Source organism: Dermacentor andersoni, chromosome 2 (assembly GCF_023375885.2).
Source record: "Dermacentor andersoni chromosome 2, qqDerAnde1_hic_scaffold, whole genome shotgun sequence".
In the NCBI taxonomy this organism is placed as follows: Eukaryota; Metazoa; Arthropoda; class Arachnida; order Ixodida; family Ixodidae; genus Dermacentor; species Dermacentor andersoni.
In genome coordinates, this window is record NC_092815.1 from 73,947,445 (window position 1) to 73,970,804 (window position 23,360).

A 23,360-nucleotide genomic window follows, 5' to 3' on the forward strand; every position below is an offset into this window, starting at 1 on the left:
TATACAATGCATAGACCGGAGACGGCGTCCGCCATTTGCGCACGCTGGCGCGTAAATATCTCAGAGTCCACGGAGCGGCGCGCCCGCTTCCTTGAAAGACTTCCAGATGGCGTTCGCCTCCGCGCATTGCGGCCCATGCAAGAGGCCGCGTTTCGACCAGAAAGCCTGCTTTCGTGCATAGCGTTCGCCGCGAGCGTGTCCCGGTAAAGAAGGAGGAGGAGGAGGAAAAACATTTATTAAAGAAAAGAAAGGACAAGCAGGTGTCTTTCTGCTTGTGCGGGAGGCGCCCTTAGTCCAGGGCTCCTGCGGCTCTTGCTGTCTCCCGGGCCCGCCGCACCAGTTGCTGCTGGTTACAAGGGTCCGAACTAGTCAGCACGGCCTCCCACTGCTCGGGTGTGGGGTTGGCTATTTACGGGGCTCCCTTCACGTTGGGGCACGCCCATGTGGTGTGATATAGGGAGGCGTAGTCGTTACAAAGTACATTACGGTTGCATACGCTGCAGTTTCCGGGAAGCGTGAGAAGCAGTCAGGGATCTTTGATGGTATAGCGTTCAACTCTTAAAGGCGAAGCTTAAGCGTCCTCCTAAATTTTTTTGTTTTACTTAATTAGTATGGAAATAAACATGTTTAAATACTTTGTATAATTAGAATCGCCTTTGCTTCGACGGTGCTGTGAACGGGCGAGCGCGGTCGCATTTTTTTATACACTGTAGAAGACGCTTGAAGAGGAAGCTGCTAAATAGAGGTGTGTAGGGATTTGCCCTGTGATAACATACTCTTAACTAAAGACGAATGATGTGCATGAGGACTCCTTTTGCGACATGAAATGTTGTCCTGCTGTTATTTAAAGTTTGTATGTATGTACTTTAAGAACACACACACACACACGTACACACATTCGAGGCTCTATAATTTGCCCAGTTTATCTACCATATTCATCGCACCTTACCAATTCTTTGCATTGCGCCTCGTTGCTTTGCGAGAGAAGTTTCCGATCACGTTTTTGCTGTGCAGTGTATTTGAGGCATATATTCTTTATTAATGTTGTATTTCGTAGAGGGATGACAATACGTTCTTGTACACAGTTGATTTTTTTTTGTATTTTTATAATGATGTGGATGGGATTTGTACATCTTTTATGTCAATTCCAACAACTGATCGGTGCGTTTATTGAGCACTTCTTCTTGACGCATGGCATGACTTTTACAGTTGCATGAACTGATATGAAAATGTTTTGATGTCACATGCATTTTGTACACGCAGCCGGGGCCAAGCCAGCCAAAATATTGTCTTTACCCACAGCCTCCTCTTAGACTTTGTCTGAGAATCAGATACAGAGGAAAAAAAAATGTAGGAAAATTTTTCTTTTTTTTCCAATCTTCAGGAGCATTTCCAGAGTCTAAAAAGTAATGTGCAATAATCCTCGATAACCTGGATTTCTGGCATTGCAATGAGAGAAGTACTTGGCAAGAGTTCTATATTAGTGTTGCATTGAAGTGAATTATGGACCTCGTGCTCAGCAGCCCAAAACCATATCAGTGTCAACTACTAGTGTAAATTATAATGCTGTATTAGTGTTAGTGCTAGGGCTTCTACGTTGGTGTTGCAGGAAACTTCGTGTCAACAAGATGATAAGAATTGCTGGAATCTTGGCTTGTTATCGAATAGCAAGGTGGCTCCAACAACAGAGGCTTGCCCGTATTCTGCCAGAATTAGTGTGGCGATGAATGCGCACGCAGCCAGCCCCAAGTTGTTCATGCGGAACCTTTCCGGGAGTTCAACGCGCGCGCATAAAATCGCGAGGCAGCTCAAACCCAGACACGTTGCAAAGAGGAAGCCGTCCCCAAGGCAGAATGCCGCCCAGCCAATGCGTTTCCCTGCCATACGTCCCATGCTGTAAGCAACTAATGGCAGCCCGACAATTGACGAAGAAACAAGAAAATCCAGAAAGCTCACTGGTCCGACAGTGTAAATAATCACAGTGTTGACCAAAGAACACAGGGTCGAGAGCAGGGTTAGGCGGGCGGCCCCAGGCTGGAAGGAATCCGTGTCCTGAGTGCCGTAGTCAAAACAGCGAACGGTGACCAATAACAAGAGGCACATTAAGACTGACACGCAAGCGCCTGCTGGTAGCAGCGCAGGTTCCTGTGGTCGCGACGAACCTTCGGCGTCGCCCGAGTCTGCGCCATCGTCGTTCCTCCTGCGATAAGATATGAAATCGGAGTGTACTCTTTGTTAATATTTTTGTAAAAAAAGAATGAACTGACGTGGGTGAAAGATGGTATGGGCATAATGGGACAAAAAGATAAACGCCGCGGTGAACGATCTAATGGCGGCCGTGTAATGGACCGTCTCGGACATAAATACAACATGTCGCCTTTCTTCGAGGTGGCTTGTATGGGCTGGCTGTATGGTCAGCCCTCACGAGGCAAATCGACAGTGAGCGGCGCTGCGATTTTGAAGACATTGTTTCTTGGCGACTGATCGCCACTTTTCCGTATCGGATATCTCTGTTTCTAGCCTCTTTCGTGAGCCACTCCCTGGTACGGCGCAGTCTAAAAATGTGGCAAAACTGATGATGACTGATGGTGATGAATCATATAGTTTGTTCTCAAAGCCGTGGTCGTGACCATGACTTTGTTGTTGTTGATGTTGATGATATGGAAGACGATGATGACGACGGCGAATACGATGATGGTGATGCTGATAAAGGATGACAAAAAGTTGGAAGGCGATTAAGCCTTTAGTTGATGTCGCTACAGTGCCACTTTCATTATAAGTTGTACGATTTATAGACTATATTCTCGCCCCCAACGAGAACCACATAGCCTAGGTCGTTTTGCTCCGATTCACCCAGGAAGACCTATGGCTTTCGTTGACTCAACTAGAAGCCAAATGTTTCGATGACTTGGCTTTGGCAGTTTATACTTACCACTGACTGAAACGGTATCGCGTTCAGAGGCTAGGCGCGCCAATATCCCTGTCAGAGCGATGCAACCAACGGGTCTGGCGTGGAGCACGTGCTGTTCCATTGCAGCGTGTTGTGTATATTGCGAGCACGTCTGGCTGTGGCGGCGCAAAGGGTAAGTTTTCTTTAAATTAAGAATTTCCCCGGCATTATTTCTCTTAAACGCGAAAAAAAGAATGATTGCCAGAAACTTCATTATTGAAATTCATGTTTTCGAACGTCTTCTGAAACGTGATATTAACATATCAGAAGTAATAATAACATTTATGAAGTTATGTAGAAACTAAGCAATTAAGAAGACAGAAATTATCGAAACGCATTTATGTTGATGCTAATAACATAAAAGTTGGTTTCATTCGAACAGAAGGCCACACTTTTAAAACATGGTGCGTGACAGCTGGAACATATTGTATACACTGTGTAAACAATGCTTACTGTATTGCTAATAGACTGTAGTAGGCCATAGGTGTGAACTTATATAAGAGAAGTCGGAATTATTATTATTATTATTATTTGAACTGATATACAAACATCACAAAGAGAAAGAAAAGCGTGCTAGCAATTGTCTCCTAAAAGGGACACCGTGCCCACCCGCTTGCATAGGAGAGAAAAGAAAGATAGAGAGAAGAGGGAAGAAAAAACAGAACGGTACAAAGAGCACATGACATAGCCACACGCGATGGTGTGACTCAGGCTACATCTGCTGCGGATGATAATGAAGAAACTGTGTGAACAGGAAAAAAATTAAAAAAAAGAAAGAAAGGAACACTAAATGGGAAAATAAAAGAAAGCTATTTGAAGTTTCTGTAATTCGTTTCTAAGGATGTGCTAAGCACGCTGTAGCTATGAAACGGAAAACAACGTACCCCTCCCTCGCCCTCGAGTGAACAAGAAATGTTTCAAACCGTTAAAAAATCAGTTGCTCGAAAAATTAAATACTGCGCATGAGTTACACAGGCAGCTGCCCTTGATAGAAACTGAGAACATTTATTTGTATAAGATGTTTGATATAGGTATGCACTTTAGAAAAAATTTTGCTTCGGTCATATGCGTCTTCTGAAATGTTTCTTGCTGATCCTTTTATTACGCCGTTTTGCTTTGTTTTGTGGCCACGTCACTTTCAGTAACTGATTAGCCAGCAGTGTTGCTTTCCGCCCCATGGCGGCGCTATAGCCGCTGACAGCCAAGACAGGCACCCAGCCAGGAACGTAGGGAATGTCCACCGCTAAGAATCACTGGATTCAAAGCTGATAGGAATGTTAACTAGCCAGTGGTCGAGACAAACGAAATACGTCTAGAGTGCTGGTGGAAAAAAAGAAGGAAAAAGAAAGAAACAGGGAAGTACTGAATCCGGTGTCATTAGAGACATAGGTAACCTTTCCATACAGCTAGAGATCGGAGTTTTAATGCAGACAAACATTATAGCTTGGTCGAGATAAGCAAAATGCTAGACTGCAATAGATGCAGTACAAGCTGATTAGTTGAAACACGCTAGGTGACTATTTCTCACCACCCCTTTTAGACCTTTGAAAACGGTATGCCATTAGAAATCATCATCATCATCATCATAGCAGCAGCAGCAGCAGCAACGGTATAGTACTTCTAGTTCACTGTAGTAGCGGCAGCAGCGATAGATTTCAGTGAAATATGGATATTCAGTTAGTGAGGCAGTGAGCTTGAAGCGTGCTGTATGCGTGTGAACAAGCTGCACACTTATCGCGGAACCAGCAGACTTAACTATTAATTAACCAAAGCAGCTGGCTGTAGCGACGATTATGGACAGTACGAATTACATTTCCGAGCCTTCCACTCAGGCGCTGCAAGTCGCCTGTTTTGCATTAGCATTTTGAGGTGGAGTGCAGCGGCTTCGCCGCAGTTAGTCCTATACTTGCTATCGCTGCTTATGTAGACCGCTTTAGAGGGGGGTGCGCGACACCAAGCACTTTGGCTACTTTGCAGCAGGTACGTGCAAACACAACGAATACACAATATCAATGGTAATCATCTAAATAAAACAGTTATCGGTGATTTTACAGCATACGTTTCAGGCAAGCGCACTGTCACGTATATATTCGATTACACAAGCATATAGCATTACCGGCATAGACAACTGCAGCGCTGCGCAGGGGCGCTGCGGTGCAAGTTGCAGACGCCATCTACAGTTAAAAATTTATAACGACCGGAAGTAGAGCGTGCGCTCTCTTTCCGTTTCCCTGTACTGCAGAAGCACGCATTTTCTGCGCGCACCGCACTGCGTCCGTTAACTTAACGGCGACGGTTCGCCACAACTGCTTTGTGTCGAAGGACACGTACACCACCTGATCTGGGTCAAGCTCAAACAATTATTTTTCAGCGTTCAAACGTCACGAAACAACAAGAAAAGAAAGAAAGAGAGAGAGAAAGAAAAACTTGTGGGAAGGAAATTTGCGCGTGTGTCGAGCTTTTCTTTTTCTTTTTTCGCCTGCTTTTCTCAGCACATCTTAAATGTCTCTTAGGCAAACCATGTTGTGATGAATTTTCGACATAAAGTTTCCCCAAAATCGATAGCGTCATGTCAGTTCTTCTTTTTATTTTTCTGGTAATGAAATGATTGCAATTGTGGCCTAAATGAAGGCGAAGATGAACATTTATGGCCGACGTGGACGCGGCCCGCCTCGGTCTGAAAAGACCGGGCTTCAGGACACTAATAAAGTTTTGTGAATGAATGAATGAATGAACATTTATGGCACTTTAATGCTTCAAAATAAACTTCTTATCAGCAAGAGGTTAACATTAAGGAGCCTGCAGCGACTGTGGGCATTTATTGATCATATGTGCGCACTTAGAGATCAGGAAGGCTGTGATTTAATTATTCTCACTTTCTGTACTGCGTTTGTTTTTATATGTATGTGTCAGCGCATGCAAGATGAACCGATCATTCACACTATTTCGGGGTTTAACGTCCAGAAGTGGAAAACTGGACTGTGAGGACTACTTAGTGGATGCCTAAGCACTATTTATGTTCGATATCTGATGTTCTTGATTCCAATTTACCAAGCAGGGTACACGACCATTTTTTTTTTTTTTGCATTACATCTCTCGGAATGCGGCCGCCGTGGGCGGCAATCGAACCCATGTCATCGTGTTAAGCAGCGGAACACTATAGCCACCGCGCGGTTTGTGTTAGCAGCGCAAACGTGAAATAAGAGCAGTGGCCTCGAATACGAGTCTATTGACACAACTTCAGTTTCTATTAGCATTCTCTTTATTTTTTATTGCTAGTTTTTAACTGTCAAAACAGTATATTTTTTCCCGTTTTCACGAAAAATTAAGTCCCTGGGATTGACAGGGCTGGTTTACACGTGAAGATTCTTATCTGTTTCGTATTATTCCTGCCACTTATAAGAATCAGCTCCAGAGAGAGATAATAAACATTTTTATTGGGTGAATGAAGCTTTGGAGAGGCGTCCTCATTCCAGAATGCCTTGAGCTCGAAACGCGTCCTGGGCCCTCGCAATCAGCCGTTGCTGATCAGAATCAGCTCCAGCTACTTGAAAGAATCAAAGGGCGAGGTTGACCGCGCACGTGCAGTCGATCGGAGGTGGTAGCGACGGCGGTACAACGACAGATCTACCACGAAGGCCGTATAGTATCCTGTTCTAAGTTATTTTAGGGAGGGTGCAAGAATCAAGGAACAACAAGGTTGTATTAGCCGTGTCCACAAAAATGCAGATGTAAGTACGTCCATCCTTCGCCATGCCCCGATAGCTGGGAGCTGATTGCAAGCTTTTTCCTTGTACAAATCCAGGCCGCATATACAAGCTGATTACTGACATGTGTAAGCAATAACACAGATACTGTTTTAACTGAATGAGTTACCGTAAGTTCAAGCGTGGGAAAAAGAAATCAAAAGGTAATTTGACATATCTCCGAATTGGCCAATGAAGATTCGATTTTCTCTTACCTTTTGCTCATTGTTTCACGCAGAAGACTGCTCGCTTGAGCTAGATTCATCCAACAGGCGGCGAGCACGCACATTGCCCATATTTTGAAGCCTCCCAATTCAATAAGACAGGCGTCACTGTGCGAAGTACCAAACTTGAGGACCGGGATGCAGTGTATGCAGTGGAGGCAGATGTTGGTTAGGAAGCCACCGCTGATTATGACACAGGCAAGGTGGGCCCTGAAGTGAAATGAGAAAATTAGTCACGCTGTGGTGTTTATTGTGCCTTGCTGATTATAAAAATTCCCGCATCATCTGACGGTATGAACGTCGACGTTAATGCGATATGCACTGAAGCAGTGTAGCGCATTTAGCGTTGAACGCTAACGCACGCAAGGGGAACCTTACGTACGGCAACATGACGTCGTCAGTCGAAGCGAGAGCCGCCCGCTTCGGATCTATCGAGACGTCGGCCTGCACCGTTCGGCTCATTCGTTCCCCACTGATGCTCGTATTTGCTTTAGATTTGTGGGATGATACTTCGACAGCGACATACTGCATGGTGACGAATTGACGTTCTCAATTAACGGCCCAGTAGGCTTAACTCGTGCTGGCTTCCTATATTGGAGGGGGCGTTGTTCTCTTCGTGTCTTGCTTATATATTCTCGTTATACGAAATAGAAATTCAGTTGGAAGTCAGTGCTTGTCATCGTCGACCGTCTTTCGGTCCTTTTGTCTGTGTACGCGCTGTAGTCAAGTTTGTAATTGAATATCGACTAACCCGGACCCAAACCCTGCTTATAACGAGAGAGTTTGCTCATGTTTACTCGTGTTTGCTGTAGCGCGCGTCGAGATGGCGCCAAAGCCTGTCTTTCGCTTATTCGCTTGACTTAGTGAGGCACTTGCGGATTCGGCATCGGATTAGCTCGACATTCCGTATGGATTTGGCTAGCCAGTATACTGTTTCTACATCTAGATGGCACCGTATATGTTTGCGTTAACGTTTTGCTCCATTCCGCTGTTCTAAAATACTAGCTTGGGCCGCGCAATGCAGCCTTTCTTAGAGTTAGCATCGCGTCGCACGCTTACGCTAACGTTAGCGTACGTACTTAAGAGATCCAGCATCGTTTACGTACAACGCATGCGCAGTGTGGAGCACGCAACGCTAACTCCTTGCGTATGCCGTTATACGCTATACTAATTAATGCTGTCTAGTATTACCAACGCCGAAACGCGTCGCGTATGAGGCGTCTATGCGGCCGGGCTCCTATCCCGCACTTCTTACTGGACACGCTGCGCCATCTAGAGGCACCCCCGTGAAGTCAGTTCATGACACGTGTGTGACTATTGTATATTCATACAAGAGCGTGTGAATATATTGTTTGAGAGCACTTTGGAAGTTTGAGGAACTAATGATTCTTTCTGGCAGTTTATTCCAAATTTTGATACCTGTAAACTCTTGAAGATGTACTCCATGCACATACTTTACTACATGGTGAAAGATTATAAGTTGACAGTCACTTTAGCGTACGCTAAAGAGGATGAAGGTGAAAGCCCGCGTGCTTACGAGACATTAATTAAATTACTTGACATTCTCACTCGGATGCGTTGTTACTTCCTATTACTTGTTTTCTCCCTCCAAAGGTCTTGGGTTCGAGTGCCTTATCTAAATATATCTTAATTAACGGTGTCTTAATTAGCTTCGCCTCAATTAACACCAAAGGTTGTGGGTTCGACTCCCACCAATGGTCGTTGGTTCTATTCCCACAAAAGGTTGTGGCACCATCAGTTTCCGTGCCATTGAATTTTGGTGCTATAACGCCGGACGGTCAATTTTTCGATAACGCCGGACAACGAATTTTTTGACCCACGAGGCACTTCAGGCTTTCACCTTAAAATGTTCTGCAGTAACACTTTTAGTTTCGCGTGAAGAAGGATAAACTATGGAAGCGTTAAGCGGGTGGTTGTATCTCACGACCGTATAAACACACGTTGATATGCTCTGTTCACGTAGCAGATCAAATGGTAACATGTGATACCGATTGAACTGCGGGGCCGTGCAGTCAGAATGTTTAGAGTGAACCATAATTCTAAGCGCTTGTTTTTGAAGTTTCCTAATGGGATTTACTATGGTTTTATATGACTACCCCCAAGAATCGATACAGTACCTTAAATTGCTTTCTATAAAATCAAATTACATGAGGCGCAAAACTCGGGCGTCAAAGTACTCGCGAGCTTAAGTTAAGCCATAGCAGCCATATGCTAACCTGGAGCAAACGCTGTTTATGTGATCTTCCCACTGCACTGGACTAGAATATTTATTATGGTCCTGGGCGGCTGGCACGAACATTTAATAACGAAAATAATAAGGAATATAAAAACGCTTTCTTGTATGTTCCATATACAACGCTTAGTGCGCACAACAAGGCATTCTTAAATTCATTTGCTCGTATTTTCGTTACTAAATGTTCGTGGAAGCCGCCCCTGATCTTCCCATTGTGAGTGTTTATTGAAAATCACCCCAAAGTACTTGTAGGCACTAGTTGGTTCCAGTAAGACGTGTCTATCTTTAGGTTTAATGTCGTAGTATCTAAGACTGGAATACCACATTTAGTTTTATTTGTGTTAATTGTTAACTTGTTTGATAAGAACCAGTCCGAAATTCTGCTCGGCTCCATGACTGCTTCTTGATGAAGTTCAGTGATGTCATCCGCTATTACAATGACACAGGTGTCCTATGCGATCATGAGTACTTCTGCAGAGTTTATTATTTGCTGTAGGTAATTTGTGCACAAATAAAAAAGAGGGGGCCCTAAAACGAAACCCTGTGGAACGCCAGTACAAATAATTTGTTCAGAGAATTTAATATTATTGACTTTCACGACCTGAGAAGCATCTTTCATGTAACATGAAATGAAAGCGAACACTTTTCCGGGAATCCTATAATAATTAAGTTTATCTCAAAAAATGAAGTTATTCGCAGTGATCAATTCTTTCTTTAAATCAAGAAAGATAACACTGACTAGCTTATTGAGTTGCAATGCCATGTTTACTTTCTGCTTTAAAATCATAACTTCCGTAGCTGTAGATAACCGAAGTCTGACACCGAGGGGGGGGGGGGCACCGTGTGCTCTGCCCCACTCACTAACGGAACGCAAATCGCCTGAAACAGGTTCCGGCTTGTTTCGAACAAAGGGAAATGTGACACACGGAAATGCTGTCCCATAGTAATTACCGTTATGCGCTAAAATATTCGATACTCTACTGTTGCATTCATGTAAATGCGGCTACAGTCAGTGCTCGTAGCGAGGAAAAAAGAAAAGAAAACAAGAAAACGCGACCTCGTGGGGAAATAGGTGTGCACGAAACAGAGTAAAATTTTGAACTAGAAAAAAAAAAGACAGGTTGAAAAAGCAATGTGATAAGAACAATAATTACACCGGGTATCTTCTCAAGTTCCAAAGGTCCAATAAGTACATTATGAATGGAGAACAGATGAAGTTGCAAGTGTTCATGGGCATCAGGGCCACCGAAATCATTTCGATCAGTTTGTTGAGGACAAGTTCTGAAAATGAAAAAGAAACTGAGGTAAGCTTGGTGGCTAGCATTGGGCTTTTTCTGAGAAAGAGAAAGAAAACGAAAGGAAAGGCAGGCAGGGTAGCCAGGTTGTACCTGGTTTGCTACTCTACACTGAGGGAGGAGGAAGGGGACAGAACGGGAATAGGGAAAGAGATAGATGAAGGAAAAGAAATTGAACTGTCAGTTAATTAATGACTGGCTTAATCAGCCAAAGACAGTTCTGCACCCACGCACCCACAAACACAAAAAAATCTAAACAAATAGAGACCGGGTGAATGCCAGTATCTGTAAAATGATTTACCTATCTTCATTTGACATTAGCATACACAGGGCAGAATAACCATTACATAGGTTTGATTAAACAGCAAAATTTTCTTGCGTGCTAGTTTTAAGTTACTAGAAATTCGCATTATGTTGTTTCTAGGAGTGGGCGAATATTCTAAATTTCAAACTCGAGTCGAATAGCTCTTGCTATTTTATTCGTATTCGATTCGAGAATCTCGGCCACGGCGGCCGCATTTCGATGGGGGCGAAATGCGAAAACACCCGTGTACTTAGATTTAGGCGCACGTTAAAGAACCCCAGGTGGTCGAAATTTCCGGAGTCCTCCACTACGGCGTGCCTCATAACCAGAAAGTGGTTTTGGCACGTAAAACCCCATAATATAATTTTTTTTTCGATTCGAGAATTGATTATTTCAGTAGCAGAATACTAGCTTCTCTTCGAATATAAGGGATAACAGAATCTATTGGAGTCTCGAGAGAATTAAGGTCGACACAAGTTAGAACTGCAGGAGAACACTGCAGGAGAGCAGCGGTTGTTGCCTCACAGGCACTTGTGCATGAGGAAACGCGCGGGAAGATACATAATTTCTAGTCACTCGACAACAATGTCACGCTTTTAAGCAGCCTATGCATTGGAATTTGCGCGTCGTCATTTATGCAAAGCAATTCATGATTTACCCGGAATCACCATGTTTACATGCCTTTAAAACATTGTTCGGGGCTATAGCATCACACTTGTCCCCTTCGGCGAACAAAACAGCGTTCGCATTTGGTGACGTGGCATGCTGTTGCCATGTTATGCTAACAGAGTGATTGTCATCGAGCGGCAAATAATTGAAAGTGGTAATATTTCATTTACCGGCTCTTCACTTTACCAGATTGAGAATGGTAATAATGTAAAAAAACATGGTTGATTCCTCTTTCATATATAGGAATCGGCAGAAGACAAAAGTGAAACGTGTCTTCACAGAAGCTGTTCGTTGTACGCGCTGTAGCACTGCGCAAATCCGCTATCAACCGCAGGCGTTCGCAAACCGTACAAGCGAAACCGAACGCGTTAGTAAATCGCTTCGTGAACTCACGGTCCGCTGCAACGAAAGGCGCACGATTTGCGGGTCGGCGACCACGTTGCAGGTTTGCTTGGCGCGCGACGTCCCGTTTGCGAGCGGCGTTCTGTTGCCGAGTCGCTTCGGCGAAGGTACGAGAATTTTGATCCGGCTCCGTAGTGTCTCGGGCAGCCAGTTGAGCTGCGACGCGCTCAGCTTCAGGAATGCTGCTGATTGCACCGCGAACGCTTGAAGGCGTTCTACTTCACGCTGCCGTGTGTCTCTCGGCAGAACAAAGCGAGGTTCGGCCGTCGACGTCGTTGCCTTTCTGCGCCGCTTAGCGGAGCAGCTTTCTTAGTTGGTGCCATCGCAAGCGAAGCAGTAGGCGGCGTGTATAAGCACTGCTGATGCAGGTTGAAGCTGCACTCCGTAGGCGATGAAGCGTCACAGGCTAAACCGACGCGAAAAACGAACCACATGCGGAAACTGCGTCTTCACCTCAGCCATATGCCTCACCAGAGGGCCTATACACCGCCAGCACCAGGCGGCACCGCGTTGAAGCCTCCGCTGCGCTGAGACTACCGAAGCACTCACTGTCGGCGCTCGTTAGTGTCATGATGCTGGGCTTCGCTTCACCGTTCGTAGATGGTGGCGCTATCCCTGTCAAGAGAGAGCATATTTTACGCATTCGCGCCTAGGTTACATCCGTTACAGGAAGTTGATGGTGGACCCGGCATAAACCTTTCGTGGTAAAAATGTAAGTACTCTAAAACAGTCTCAGTATTCTATATTTTTTTTTTTTGCCAGACGGACTATAAACAAATTTGATATGACTCTTCCTTTAGAAATGAGAAACTATTCGAGATTTTACTCGCTATACGAATGTAATTTTTCTCAAATATTTGTATTCGAATAGATTCGCAAATTTCACTATTCGAACACCACTAGTTATTTTTCAGCATTGGCTCTGGTAATCGTCGACTCTCACAGTGATGCTGGTCGGTTTCACCAACTTGCAACGAGCGAACCGCGGAAATAGCCCCCCCCCCCCCCCCCCCCCCCCAACGTTTTGGCCAGTCAGAGAATACTTTATTGTCCCATTCAGAGTCAGTCGATTAGACATGTTTCAATTTTCACGGGTGTTGACTATACATGTTCTTTCTTTTTCGGCAGCGATAACTGTGGAGGGTATTTATTTGGCAGGATTTACGGCGACGAGTGTTAGCCAGATGTAACAAGTTAGTAAATGGTACTAGCGGGTCATCTGCCAGCCATAGGGCAGAGTGTACAGGTATACGTAAATTATACAGGTTGTGCAAAAGCTTCCGTCTCTGTGTTTCGATGTGTGGGCATGTCATAGGGAGTGTATGACTGTGAGAGGTACATGGAATTTTTCGCAAGTTGGCAGGTTTTATTTTCTAAGGAGCAAATTGTGTGTCAGATGTGTGTGCCCAATGCGAAGTCGACACATGATCACGTCATAGAACCGTTGCTGGTGAGTGCACGACTTCCACTCGCCAATTACAGGTTTAATAAGATGTAACTTGCTGCTTATATGATGGTCCCAGTCGTGTTGCCATCTTGACCTCAAGGCCTTCTGAATCGCATTAACACTATCTTTATATGCAACTGTTGTGTTTGTTATGTCTTTGTACGCTGTCATTGATGCGCATCTATCCGGTGCTTCATTACCCAGTATCCCAACATGGCTTGGTACCCTGTAAAACCTAATTGATCTGCAATATTTGCTTGTAGTTATACTATGCTTAAAATATCCCCTAATAGGGGTTCACGTTCGGATTCCACGTGTAGAGCCTTTAGTGTGCTTAATGAATCAGTGTATATTACTGTGTTTTAGTGTTTGTCAACGAAGATCTTTTTAACTACAGTCCATATTGCGTAGACTTCGGCTGTGTAGACAGAGGCATGCTGTGGTAATCGAATACTTGTTTCCCAATCTTCCGTTACGGCCCCTCACAACCCCGTGTTCTTTTGTTTTAGAGCCATCAGTGTAAGATTTCATGTAATTTTGATATTTGTCCCGGAGAGCGCGGAATTTTTGTATTATGTGTTCATGTGGGGTGTATCTTTTCTTTAACTGTGTCGATTTCCAGTCACATAACGGTGCGAAATCGTGCCACGGGGGCAAGCGCTGAGGCTTTCTGGCAACCTGGAGGCTTCGCGAGGAATGTCATAATCCAGACAGTTTTCCTCATATCGCTGGATAGGCGACTTAACCATGTTCGGTTTATTTGTGCAGTGTAAGCGTGAGTTACATTCTGTGACGATGTTGTAGCATATGTGTTGTGGTGAAGACTGGATTCCGAGTACGTAGGGAAAAGTTAGTAGCACTGTGCGTTGATGTTAAGGAGGTTCAGCATAGTCAGCGTATAAACTCTGGGCAGGCGATGTTCTGTAAGCACCACTTGCCAGTCGTAGTCGAAGATAGAGTGCATAAGCGTGACTGAACGAGGACGTAGAAAGAAACAGATACATAGAGAGAGCGCTTTCAACTATAGACTTTATTTTCGCATGCATCGATAAATATATGCCGTACGAGCGGAAACAAACGTGACAGAAAAAAAGAACATTCAGTGGTGCATATCCATGAACCGTACACGTGTGCAAGGCATGGTGAAAACATATACTGCAATGGTTAGAAAGATAAATGTTCTTTTTTGCTGTCACGTTTGTTTCCGCTCGTACGGTATATACTTATCGATGCGTGCAAAAACAAAATCTATAGTTGTAAGTGAAGCGCTGTCTCTGTGTATCTGTTTCTTTCTACGCCCTCGTTCACTCGCGCTTATACACTCTATTGTGGATTCTGACAAACTTGCCCGCCAACGTGTTTTAACGTAGTCGAAGGTTATGAACTAGATCAAGTCGTCGGATGTAAGACTGTCTGGTTGAACCATATATGCTGCTACCATAGTCTAATATGCTACGTACAAAAGTGCGGTAGATGTGCAGCAAGCATTTACGGTCAAAGCCCCAGCGCTTCCGGGACAGGACTTGAGGATGTTAAGGGCATTGTTCCTTTCATATTAAGACTGTATATGTGCGCGAGGAAGTTCAACTTTTTATCGAACAGAAAACCAAGAAACTTCTGTCCTTGTTTTATAGGTAGTGTGGCTTCCTGTAGCTTAAGGATGGGATCTGGTTGTAGGCCTCTTTTTCTGTGAAAAGACAACACTAAGAGTTTTTTTCAGTTGAGAAGCGAAAACCGTTTTCAGATGCCCACTGCGTGAGTTCGTTTAATGTAACTTGAATTCGCCGTTCGCAGGTTGCCAAGTTCAATGCACGACACGCAATTTTTAGATCATCCACATATAATGAGTGCATATACAGAGGATAGAATTACATTTTGACTAAGTTCATTTTCACCACAAACCGTATTGTGCTTAACACGCATCCCTGTGGCACGCCATTTTCCTGAATGAATACACGTGACAGCGCCGTTTCTAAACACACTTGGAATGTCCGATCGGACATGAAACCGGATAGAGATTTGAGCATTCTACCGCGTATTCCTTAATCCGCTAAGTCCTTTAAAATACCAAACCTCCATGTTGTGTCGTATGCCTTTTCTACGTCGAAGAAAACTGTGAGACAGTATTGCTTGTTTAGAAAGGCCGCACGTATCTCGTGTTCTAGCCGGGCTAGAGGATTTGTTGTAGAGTAACCTTTCTTGTACCCAGACTGATGGTTATTCAGCAGATTCTCGCTTTCAAGGACGTACGTCAATCTTATGTTTATAATGGCTTCATAAGACTTTGCAAGACAACTTGTGAGTGCTATAGGTCTGTAGCTGGTTGCTGTTGTAGGAAGTTTTCCCGCTTTCAAGAAAGGGATCATAATGGATTTCTTCCACTGATTCGGCATTTTTCCCATTTCCCAGATTATGTTGAAGAAACGAAGCAAGGTCTCAACTCCTTTAGAGGATAGATGAGCTAGCATTGTGTAATTTACTCTGTCCGGACCGGGTGCTGTTCTTTTGCCAGTAGTGAGTTCTCTGTTGATTTTCGGGAATGTTAAAGGGACATTATATGATCTCTCAGAACTTCCTGTTGTCGGAAGCTTTTGTTTCTTTGCTGATTGTTTATATTTTTCAAATGTAGCAGAATAGTTTATTGAGCTTATGTCTGTTTGTTCATTTAAGTTCGTTTGCGTACCTGGGGGTAAGAGTACGGGGATCGTGTAAGGAGCGTAGTCACCTCTAAACTTACGAAGCTGATCTCACGTTCTTTTGCGTGTTATCGAGCTATTTATGGACGATACATAGGTTTTCCAAGACTCTCTTTCGGCTTGCCTGCGTCTGTATCTGGCTTTCGCTTTTGCTTTTTTTGAAATAGAGGATGTTATCTTGTGTTGGGTATCGCTTTGTCTTGTAGTTTTTAGTTTGTGTACATTCATTCGTCCATCAGGGTTTTAATCTTTTTCTTAAGAAGCCGGAAGATTATGGGATTGCCTGTTCTGCTGCAGCAAGTATACAGGCGGTGATCTTATCATTCATTTCGTCTATCGTTCACGGGATTGGACAAGCGGCTGTGACCGTGATATCACGTACCACACAAGAGTGATGGACTCTAACTGACGATGTGTGTGCTGTACTGTGTGCTCTCTCTCTCCCTTCCCCATCTTTTATCCCCCGATCCCGCTCCCATGTGTAGGGTAGCAACCCGGTTGAGCTAAACTGGTTCACGTCCCACCCTTTCCTTCTCGACTTTTTCCTTCCTTCCTTCGTCTATCGTTAACTCATCTGATATGTTATCCAGACTGGCGTTTTCAGTGAAGAGAGGCCAGTCTGCTAGATGGAATTTACAACGGAGTGGTCTTAATGGTATTGTAGGGAAAGATGTTCTTTTAATGATAGCAGGCATATGGCCACTACCACAGTGATTGTCGATAATACTCAAATGAAAATCGCCAAAGAGAGATGGAGAGCACAGCGCCAGCTCAAGACAGCTCATAGCTCCTGTCCTCGGGGAGCAATAGGTTGTAGCACCAGTGTTTAAAATACATATGTCGTTTGTTGGAATAAAATCTTCAAGTGTTTGTCCCCTGGTATCGGTTGTTTTGCTACCCCATAACGTGTTATGTGAGTCAAAATCACCCGCTATTAGAAAAGGTTCAGGTAGCTGGGTTAAAATCGACTCTAGATCTCTCACAGTAAAAAGCGAATGCAGAGGAATGCATATTGAACAAATGGTGATGTTTTTGTGTGCTAAAATGGTGACAGCAACGGATTCTACGTGACTGTTAATGGCAACTTCTCTAACTGCGATACCGTTCTGTAGAACAATGGCTACACCACCCGAAATCCGGCTCACCTGAGTACGGTGGTGCCGTACCGCAATGAAGCCTTTTAAAAAAAAGTTGTGTTTTTCGCCCAGGTTTGTTTCCTGTGAGCACAAGGCCACAGGAAAGAAGTTACTTAGCATGCCTTTGATGTTGCCTAAGTTGTGTAAGGGTGCTCTACAATTCCATTAGATAATAAAAGCCATTATCAAAGTGAAAGGTAAGAAACGGCCGTGGCTTAGCTTGGTTAAGCCTGGTGATTGCGAAGCAATAGTGTGTTATTCTCGGATCAGCTGGTAGTATGGCTGGTGGTAGTCTTGGGTTATGCTAGTGTTACGGCTTACAGTGAATCATCTAAGAGGAAGTCATCCGTCGAATCCGTGTATGCCGACAAACATTTCCCTCATCAGCGTGCCCATTACAATATCTTCCGCTAATGCTCTGACTACGTCACTCTGACCGTAGCGCCCCTGGTGAGAGGAGCGGGAGTTAGGCCGCCGTTGGTGGCTACCGCCTCGCCTCGCGACGGCGTGAGATGGGGCCCCGTTTTTACACAGCTGGTGTGACGTCACTCTAGGTCACGTGGTGTGACGTCACGCAGCGGGATCACGCTAAAGGTCAATGGTGCCTACCCCCGCCTCGCCACGGAACGGGCTGAAGTACGACCTAAAGTAGTATTGCTTCGCAATAAAAATGGCATTACGAATGAATAAAAGATAAGAAAGATGCTAGGTGACACAGACCTAAAGAAAGCTAATACAAAGGAGCGATAAACCTTACGTTATCGATTTCTTATTTAACGTGGTTATTGTGACTTCGTCCATCTTTGCGCGCTCGAGAGAGCGCTTGTTCCTCGGCGTCGATGACATCGGGGCTTTTGGGTCAACCTTCATCGCTCTCTCTGAGGCGCTAGAGGACTGAAAGTTGGGCGCCGATGCACGTGTCTCGTGCCTTGGGGTTCGTTTGATTTTAGGCCCCTGCGGGACTGGTGTCTGCAGGGCCTTTGAAGAGGATGGATCAGCACTGGCTGCTTCCACCATGGGCACTGGAAGGGTTACTGCGGGACCACTATGCGTGGGCTCGGAGGACTCCTGAGGCCTCTGTGATACTGCCCCCACCTGCGTCATATCGGCGTAACTTCACGAACGGTATGACAACCGCCTTCTTACTTCAAAGAACGAGATTTTTTTCTTTAACAGTTAGTGCAATTACTTCTTTTTCTTTTTTTCCAGCAAGGGCAAGACCACGAGTAAGCTGGATGGTCTCCTTTGCAATTAACGCAATGTGGGAAGAAGTGCAGTTGTCATGTTGGTGATCGTAGGAGCTGCATTTAGCACAGGTTGCTTGTCTTCGGCATGCATGTGAAGCATGTCCGAACATTTGGCATTTGAAACATTTTCTGGGGTTCGGTATATATGGTCTGACATTTACGTTTCGTAACCTGCGTCCAGCGAGGTAGGAATTACGCTTGTTCCAAAGGTGAGTATAACATGTTTTGTCGGGATTTCTTGCTCATTTCTGCGGATCACAATTCTTTGTGCTTTGGTAACGTTTGTTCCTGAAACCCTTCCAGCAGTTCCTCATGGCTGAAGCCAAGAAATTTCTCCTCGGTTATCACACCCCTGCTTGTATTTAGTGTTGTGTGGGCTGAAATTGTCACTGTCGCGTCGTCAATACTGGTAAGTTCCGAGTGATCTTGTGCTTGATCTTTGTCATTTAGTTCTAGGAGGAAGTCCCCGCTAGACATTTTTAAGGCTTTGTATGTCAGTCCGATTTTGTCTTTCAGGCACTTGGCCACCAGGGATAGAGAGACCTTTCTTACTGGTATGTTGTTTTCGCTGTGGACTACATAGTACTTGGGAAATGATGGAGCGTTGCTCCGAAAGGAGAACTGGAAAGGTGCTTCGGTGCGGGATCTTTTCAGGCACCGATCATAGACAACAGAGGTTTGCACTGCCATAAAAAAAATGTGTATGTTCGGCAACAGCGCCAACCGCCCACCATGGAGCCCAACGGGGGGAAGGGGCAGAGCTTGCGTAGAAGTCTGCACGACACCAGTCGTACGCCGTCACTCTAACCAAATATGGTGTACCCAAGGTAGGATAGGCACACAGCGTTAACCCTTGCCGCCAAGAAGAAAGGAAGTGAATGGAAGAGAGAAGAGGACAGGAAAGGCCAAAGAGAGAGAGAGAGACGAAGATTTGAGGAGAAAGAGACAGGAAAAGGCGAATGCCGTTTTCCTCTAGGTGGGTCAGTCTGGAGGGGCCGTCTATGTGAAGTAGAGGCCAAAGAGGTGTGTTGCCTCCGCCGGGGGGCCTTAAAGGCCGACCACCCGGCATCGGCTCAATCCCCAGCATCCTCCTTTCCCCATACACGCCTAAGCCGCGCACGGCTACACGTGGGAGGGCCCAACCCTCGTGGGCTCGGGTACGTGGTGTCGCAACACACCAAACGCCTGCTTACGCAGACGCCCCTGCGGGGGCCGAAAGAAGACGTACATGTGCTAGTGCGCCTACGTACACAATTTAGCACTATGGCGTGGCTCGTGGTGACACGTGACTTCGAGAATTATTCAATGCAACATTTGTTATTTGTGTAATATGTTGCTTGAATAGATGAATTAAAGCTAGAGAAATAATAAAACACGCAAAGCGAATGTCTGTAAGTTTCTGTTTTACTTTGCACCGCAGCAAGAGAGATGTACTTCCGTTTCGTCTGCTTGTTTCCATGTCGTACAGTTGCGCGCGCAGACATCGAAACTATGTCATTTTTTATACCATGTTCCAGCGCGGGATCATGCTCTGTGATCCCCTTGTGTCTGCCTCAGTATTCATGTAGCACCGAACTATAATGCTAGTCAGGTGTCCTCGTGCACAGCGCGCAAAATCGTGCGCTGCGCGAAACGAGACAATCACAACAGCTCGCGGGCGACGCCATCAGTGGAAGTGCGCCGCGCCGCAAAAAAGCGAGGAGAAAAAAGAAATGAAGGCGAAGCCCGTGCGTGACGTATGCGTCACGCGATCCTCGAGGCCCGGTATGGGAAAGCGCAGGGAAGGAATTTCGCTTGTGGAGGGTAGACGGGGCAATTAATGAGCCGATATGAAATATTTTTGCGACAGAGCGCTCCCTAGAGCACATATAACTTCCAGCGTACAACGGAAATTTACTGCATGCTTTCATGCTACAATGCTTCGCCAGGTGCCTTGAGAGCAATAGGCGTAAAACTAGCAAAGGCGAAAGAGCCCACAGGCGCCCAACCTACCTGCACCCAAAAGTGAGGCAACGACAAAATGCTCAACAAGAGATGGGGCGCCAATCTGGTTAAGCGTATGCCGCACGTGTCTTTCAAGCGAACTATCATTTTACTAATTTATGATGTAGGAAACGGCACACCAGGAAACAAGCCGCTAACTCGTTTGCTGTCCGAACGCTATCGTTGCCCTATGAACAACAACAACAACAACAACAACAAGAACAACAACAACAACAACAACAACAACAAATATCTGCAATAGACGTGTCGTGCTCGTGCTCACGCCACGAACCACGCATTTATATTCTCTTCTTCCTCTTGTAATTTGCACGACTACTTTACCTGTAGGAAGAGGGCGCTATATAACGATTTCGAAGAAGCACTGCGTTGAGCATTGCAGAGAGGCAACCAAGCACCGCGTAATTTGTGTCTTTACACTGAAGGAGGACTAGCGTGTCTTATAAACTCGCGCTTGCACGCTTGATGATTACGGGTTTATCACGCATTCAAAATAGACCTATAGGCACCGCCTTGTGAAATCGAATGACTCTTCCAAAGAACAACATTTTTCAAGATTAACAGAAATGATTACGAAAATTAATATTTTTAAATAACTAAGAAGAAGCCGCATTGAGAATACCGCATTGAGGAAACGTCCCAATAAGACGATGACAAAACCCTGAACTATACAACTGCTGAATGAAAGTCAGTCTTCGCAGTGCTGTGTAATTATGGATACTACACAGATTCATCACTATGTATCGCTTCCTTCGTAAGACACCGTATACTTTTTTAATGCTTTCTCGTGGCTCTCAAAGCTAGTATGCTTTTAGAACAAGAAGTTGTACATGATTATGTAATCTTTCGCTTATAAAAATATCTCGTCTCCTTGGAGCATGACCTTCGCTAAATTTAGGTGACGATAAGGCAGTACCATTCACCGATGGTAATTACTTTGCTTATTATAAACAAATATTTTTAAAAAATCGTTTATGATGTTCAGGGCGCTGCTGGATGATCCCCTACAGGGTGGACGAGGCTATGAATTTTTATGCACAGAATTTTGGATGCCATACGAGACTTAGGGGGGAGCGTCAGGTGACGATCATGATTCCTTTACTGATAAAAAAAGAAAACTCATGATAATAGCACCTCCCTAAGCACGCGCTGGCAAGCGCTCTTTTCTAGTCATACCACACAGTTGCCCTGTGTTCGTCCTCTGCTGCGTCGCTCGGATGCTACCTTTGCGATGGTGACGACCAGTTTAAGTTAAGATAACGCAAATGGCTTGTGTACTCAAGAACACAGAGCCTGCTTGGCTTTTGCTGGGAACCAAGCAGCTTGCGTACGGGAGCGGAACGCAAGCCTTCGGGTTCCCTAATCTAAAACTGTTCAATGTTTTCAAGTACCCAAGTCGAGAACTAAAGGCCTCAGAGGCGGCGAGCCGAAAAGAGATGGCATCTGACTTAGGCCTAACCACGGATAAAAAAAATTAAAATAAATTATGGAGCTTTACGTGCCAAAACCACTTTCTGATTATAAGGCACGCCGTAGTGGAGGACTCCGGAAATTTCGACCACCTGGGGTTATTTAACGTGCACCTAAATCTAAATACACGGGCGTTTTCGCATTTCGCCTCCATCGAAATGCGGCCGCCGTGACCGGGATTCGATCCCGCGACCTCGTGCTCAGCAGCCTAACACCATAGCCACTGAGCAACCACGGCGGGTAACCACGGATCAAGACGCGTAGGGCGTTCTCTTAGCAGGATTCAACGCGCGATATGCGCGTTTAGCAAATAAAAGCGGAGAGAAAATGTTGTCAGAGGAGGCTGGATTTTTCAAAGCCGATGGTCTAACGTCATGCTCTCCCCTATTTCAGTTTTTTTATCTCCATGGATCACTCTTACACAGCATTCAGCCATACTTGCGAAGCACACCTTACTAGTATCGGACATTTCTCCATTACTCTATGTTTGGAACCCTAACATACCTGCGGTGGGTGCTGGCACGAGGCTTCCGATCCAAGTGTTGGAACTGTCCAAGTGTCGAAACGTGAAGGCGGAAGCAAAATCCGTATATCGCTTGTCTGCCGCAGTGATGCAGCAGGCCGAGGCTCGTCGATGATAGCGTCGCTGGACACACATGCAGCAGCCGCCGTTGCTGGCCTCTACTCAAGAGTCGGCATATCTGTCGTGACACGGCCAAAGAGACAGGCGTTCGTTTACTGAGGGCAGTGGCATCGCTGAAGTGACTAGCATAGCAGACGGCTTCTTTGTGTAAGTCGGGGTCAAAAGGGGAGTGACAAGAAAGGCAGATAGGGGTGTTAGAGGGTAAAGGTCACGCACACCACCCTTCGAGGAAGGGAGGAGGGAGAGCTCTTCTGTGGGCAACACGGCTGCATTACCGGTTCCAAGACAGGCAAGGTGGGAGGCGACGTGCACGACGGCCAGCGCGCACTCATGCACGAAGTAGTGTGCCTCGGTGTCTTTCTTCCTCGCCCGCCGCTGTCATTTCACCGACGGCGCTGTTCAAATTATGCTGCTTCACTTCGAAGCCGCATAATGCAGGCTTTTGTCACCGGTTAACTCGTTCTTCTGGTTATATCTATATCCTTTAATCGCTAGGTATTTGATCTTGTCATTTGCTGATGCTTGTAAAAGTGGGGTTGCTTCTTCGTTTCTCTATATTAATGCAATTTTCTCTCTCCTGCTCGGGCCCTTTTCTGAGCCTGCAGTATCGTATAAATAAATAAATAAATAAATAAATAAATAAATAAATAAATAAATAAATAAATAAATAAATAAATCTAAGTGTTTAAACGCGTGCACTGTCTTCGAGTGACCGTTTTTCACAAGCTATCCACTGTTACCAGTTATACCTCGGCGCGACCCGCGCTTACATGTAGCGGAACTTTCCGCATGCTATCGCCGATTCTATAGCGAAATAATATTGACTTAATTGTCGGATCAGGTCACCTGCGCGATACGAACAGTTCTGTATATTCT

At 45.2% G+C, this 23,360-nt stretch overlaps 1 protein-coding gene across 2 annotated transcripts; it reads right to left on the reverse strand.

Annotated features, from left to right (window-relative positions):
• Nucleotides 1-215: 215 nt before the first annotated feature.
• On the reverse strand, nucleotides 216-23,328 carry LOC129387650 (uncharacterized). 2 transcript variants are annotated; one of them, XR_011892771.1, is made up of 4 exons: nucleotides 11,836-12,802; nucleotides 10,329-10,455; nucleotides 6,912-7,130; nucleotides 216-2,200 (listed from the first exon to the last, which is right to left on the reverse strand). XR_011892771.1 is itself a non-coding variant. In XM_055076970.1 (4 exons), the coding sequence occupies exons 1-4, from the start codon at nucleotides 22,497-22,499 to the stop codon at nucleotides 1,621-1,623; spliced, it is 1,080 nt and encodes a 359-aa protein (XP_054932945.1). In that variant the 5' UTR covers nucleotides 22,500-23,328; the 3' UTR covers nucleotides 216-1,620. The 2 variants fall into 2 exon arrangements, 1 of the variants encoding a protein (XP_054932945.1); XM_055076970.1 differs by lacking the exon at nucleotides 11,836-12,802 and adding an exon at nucleotides 22,346-23,328.
• Nucleotides 23,329-23,360: the final 32 nt, after the last annotated feature.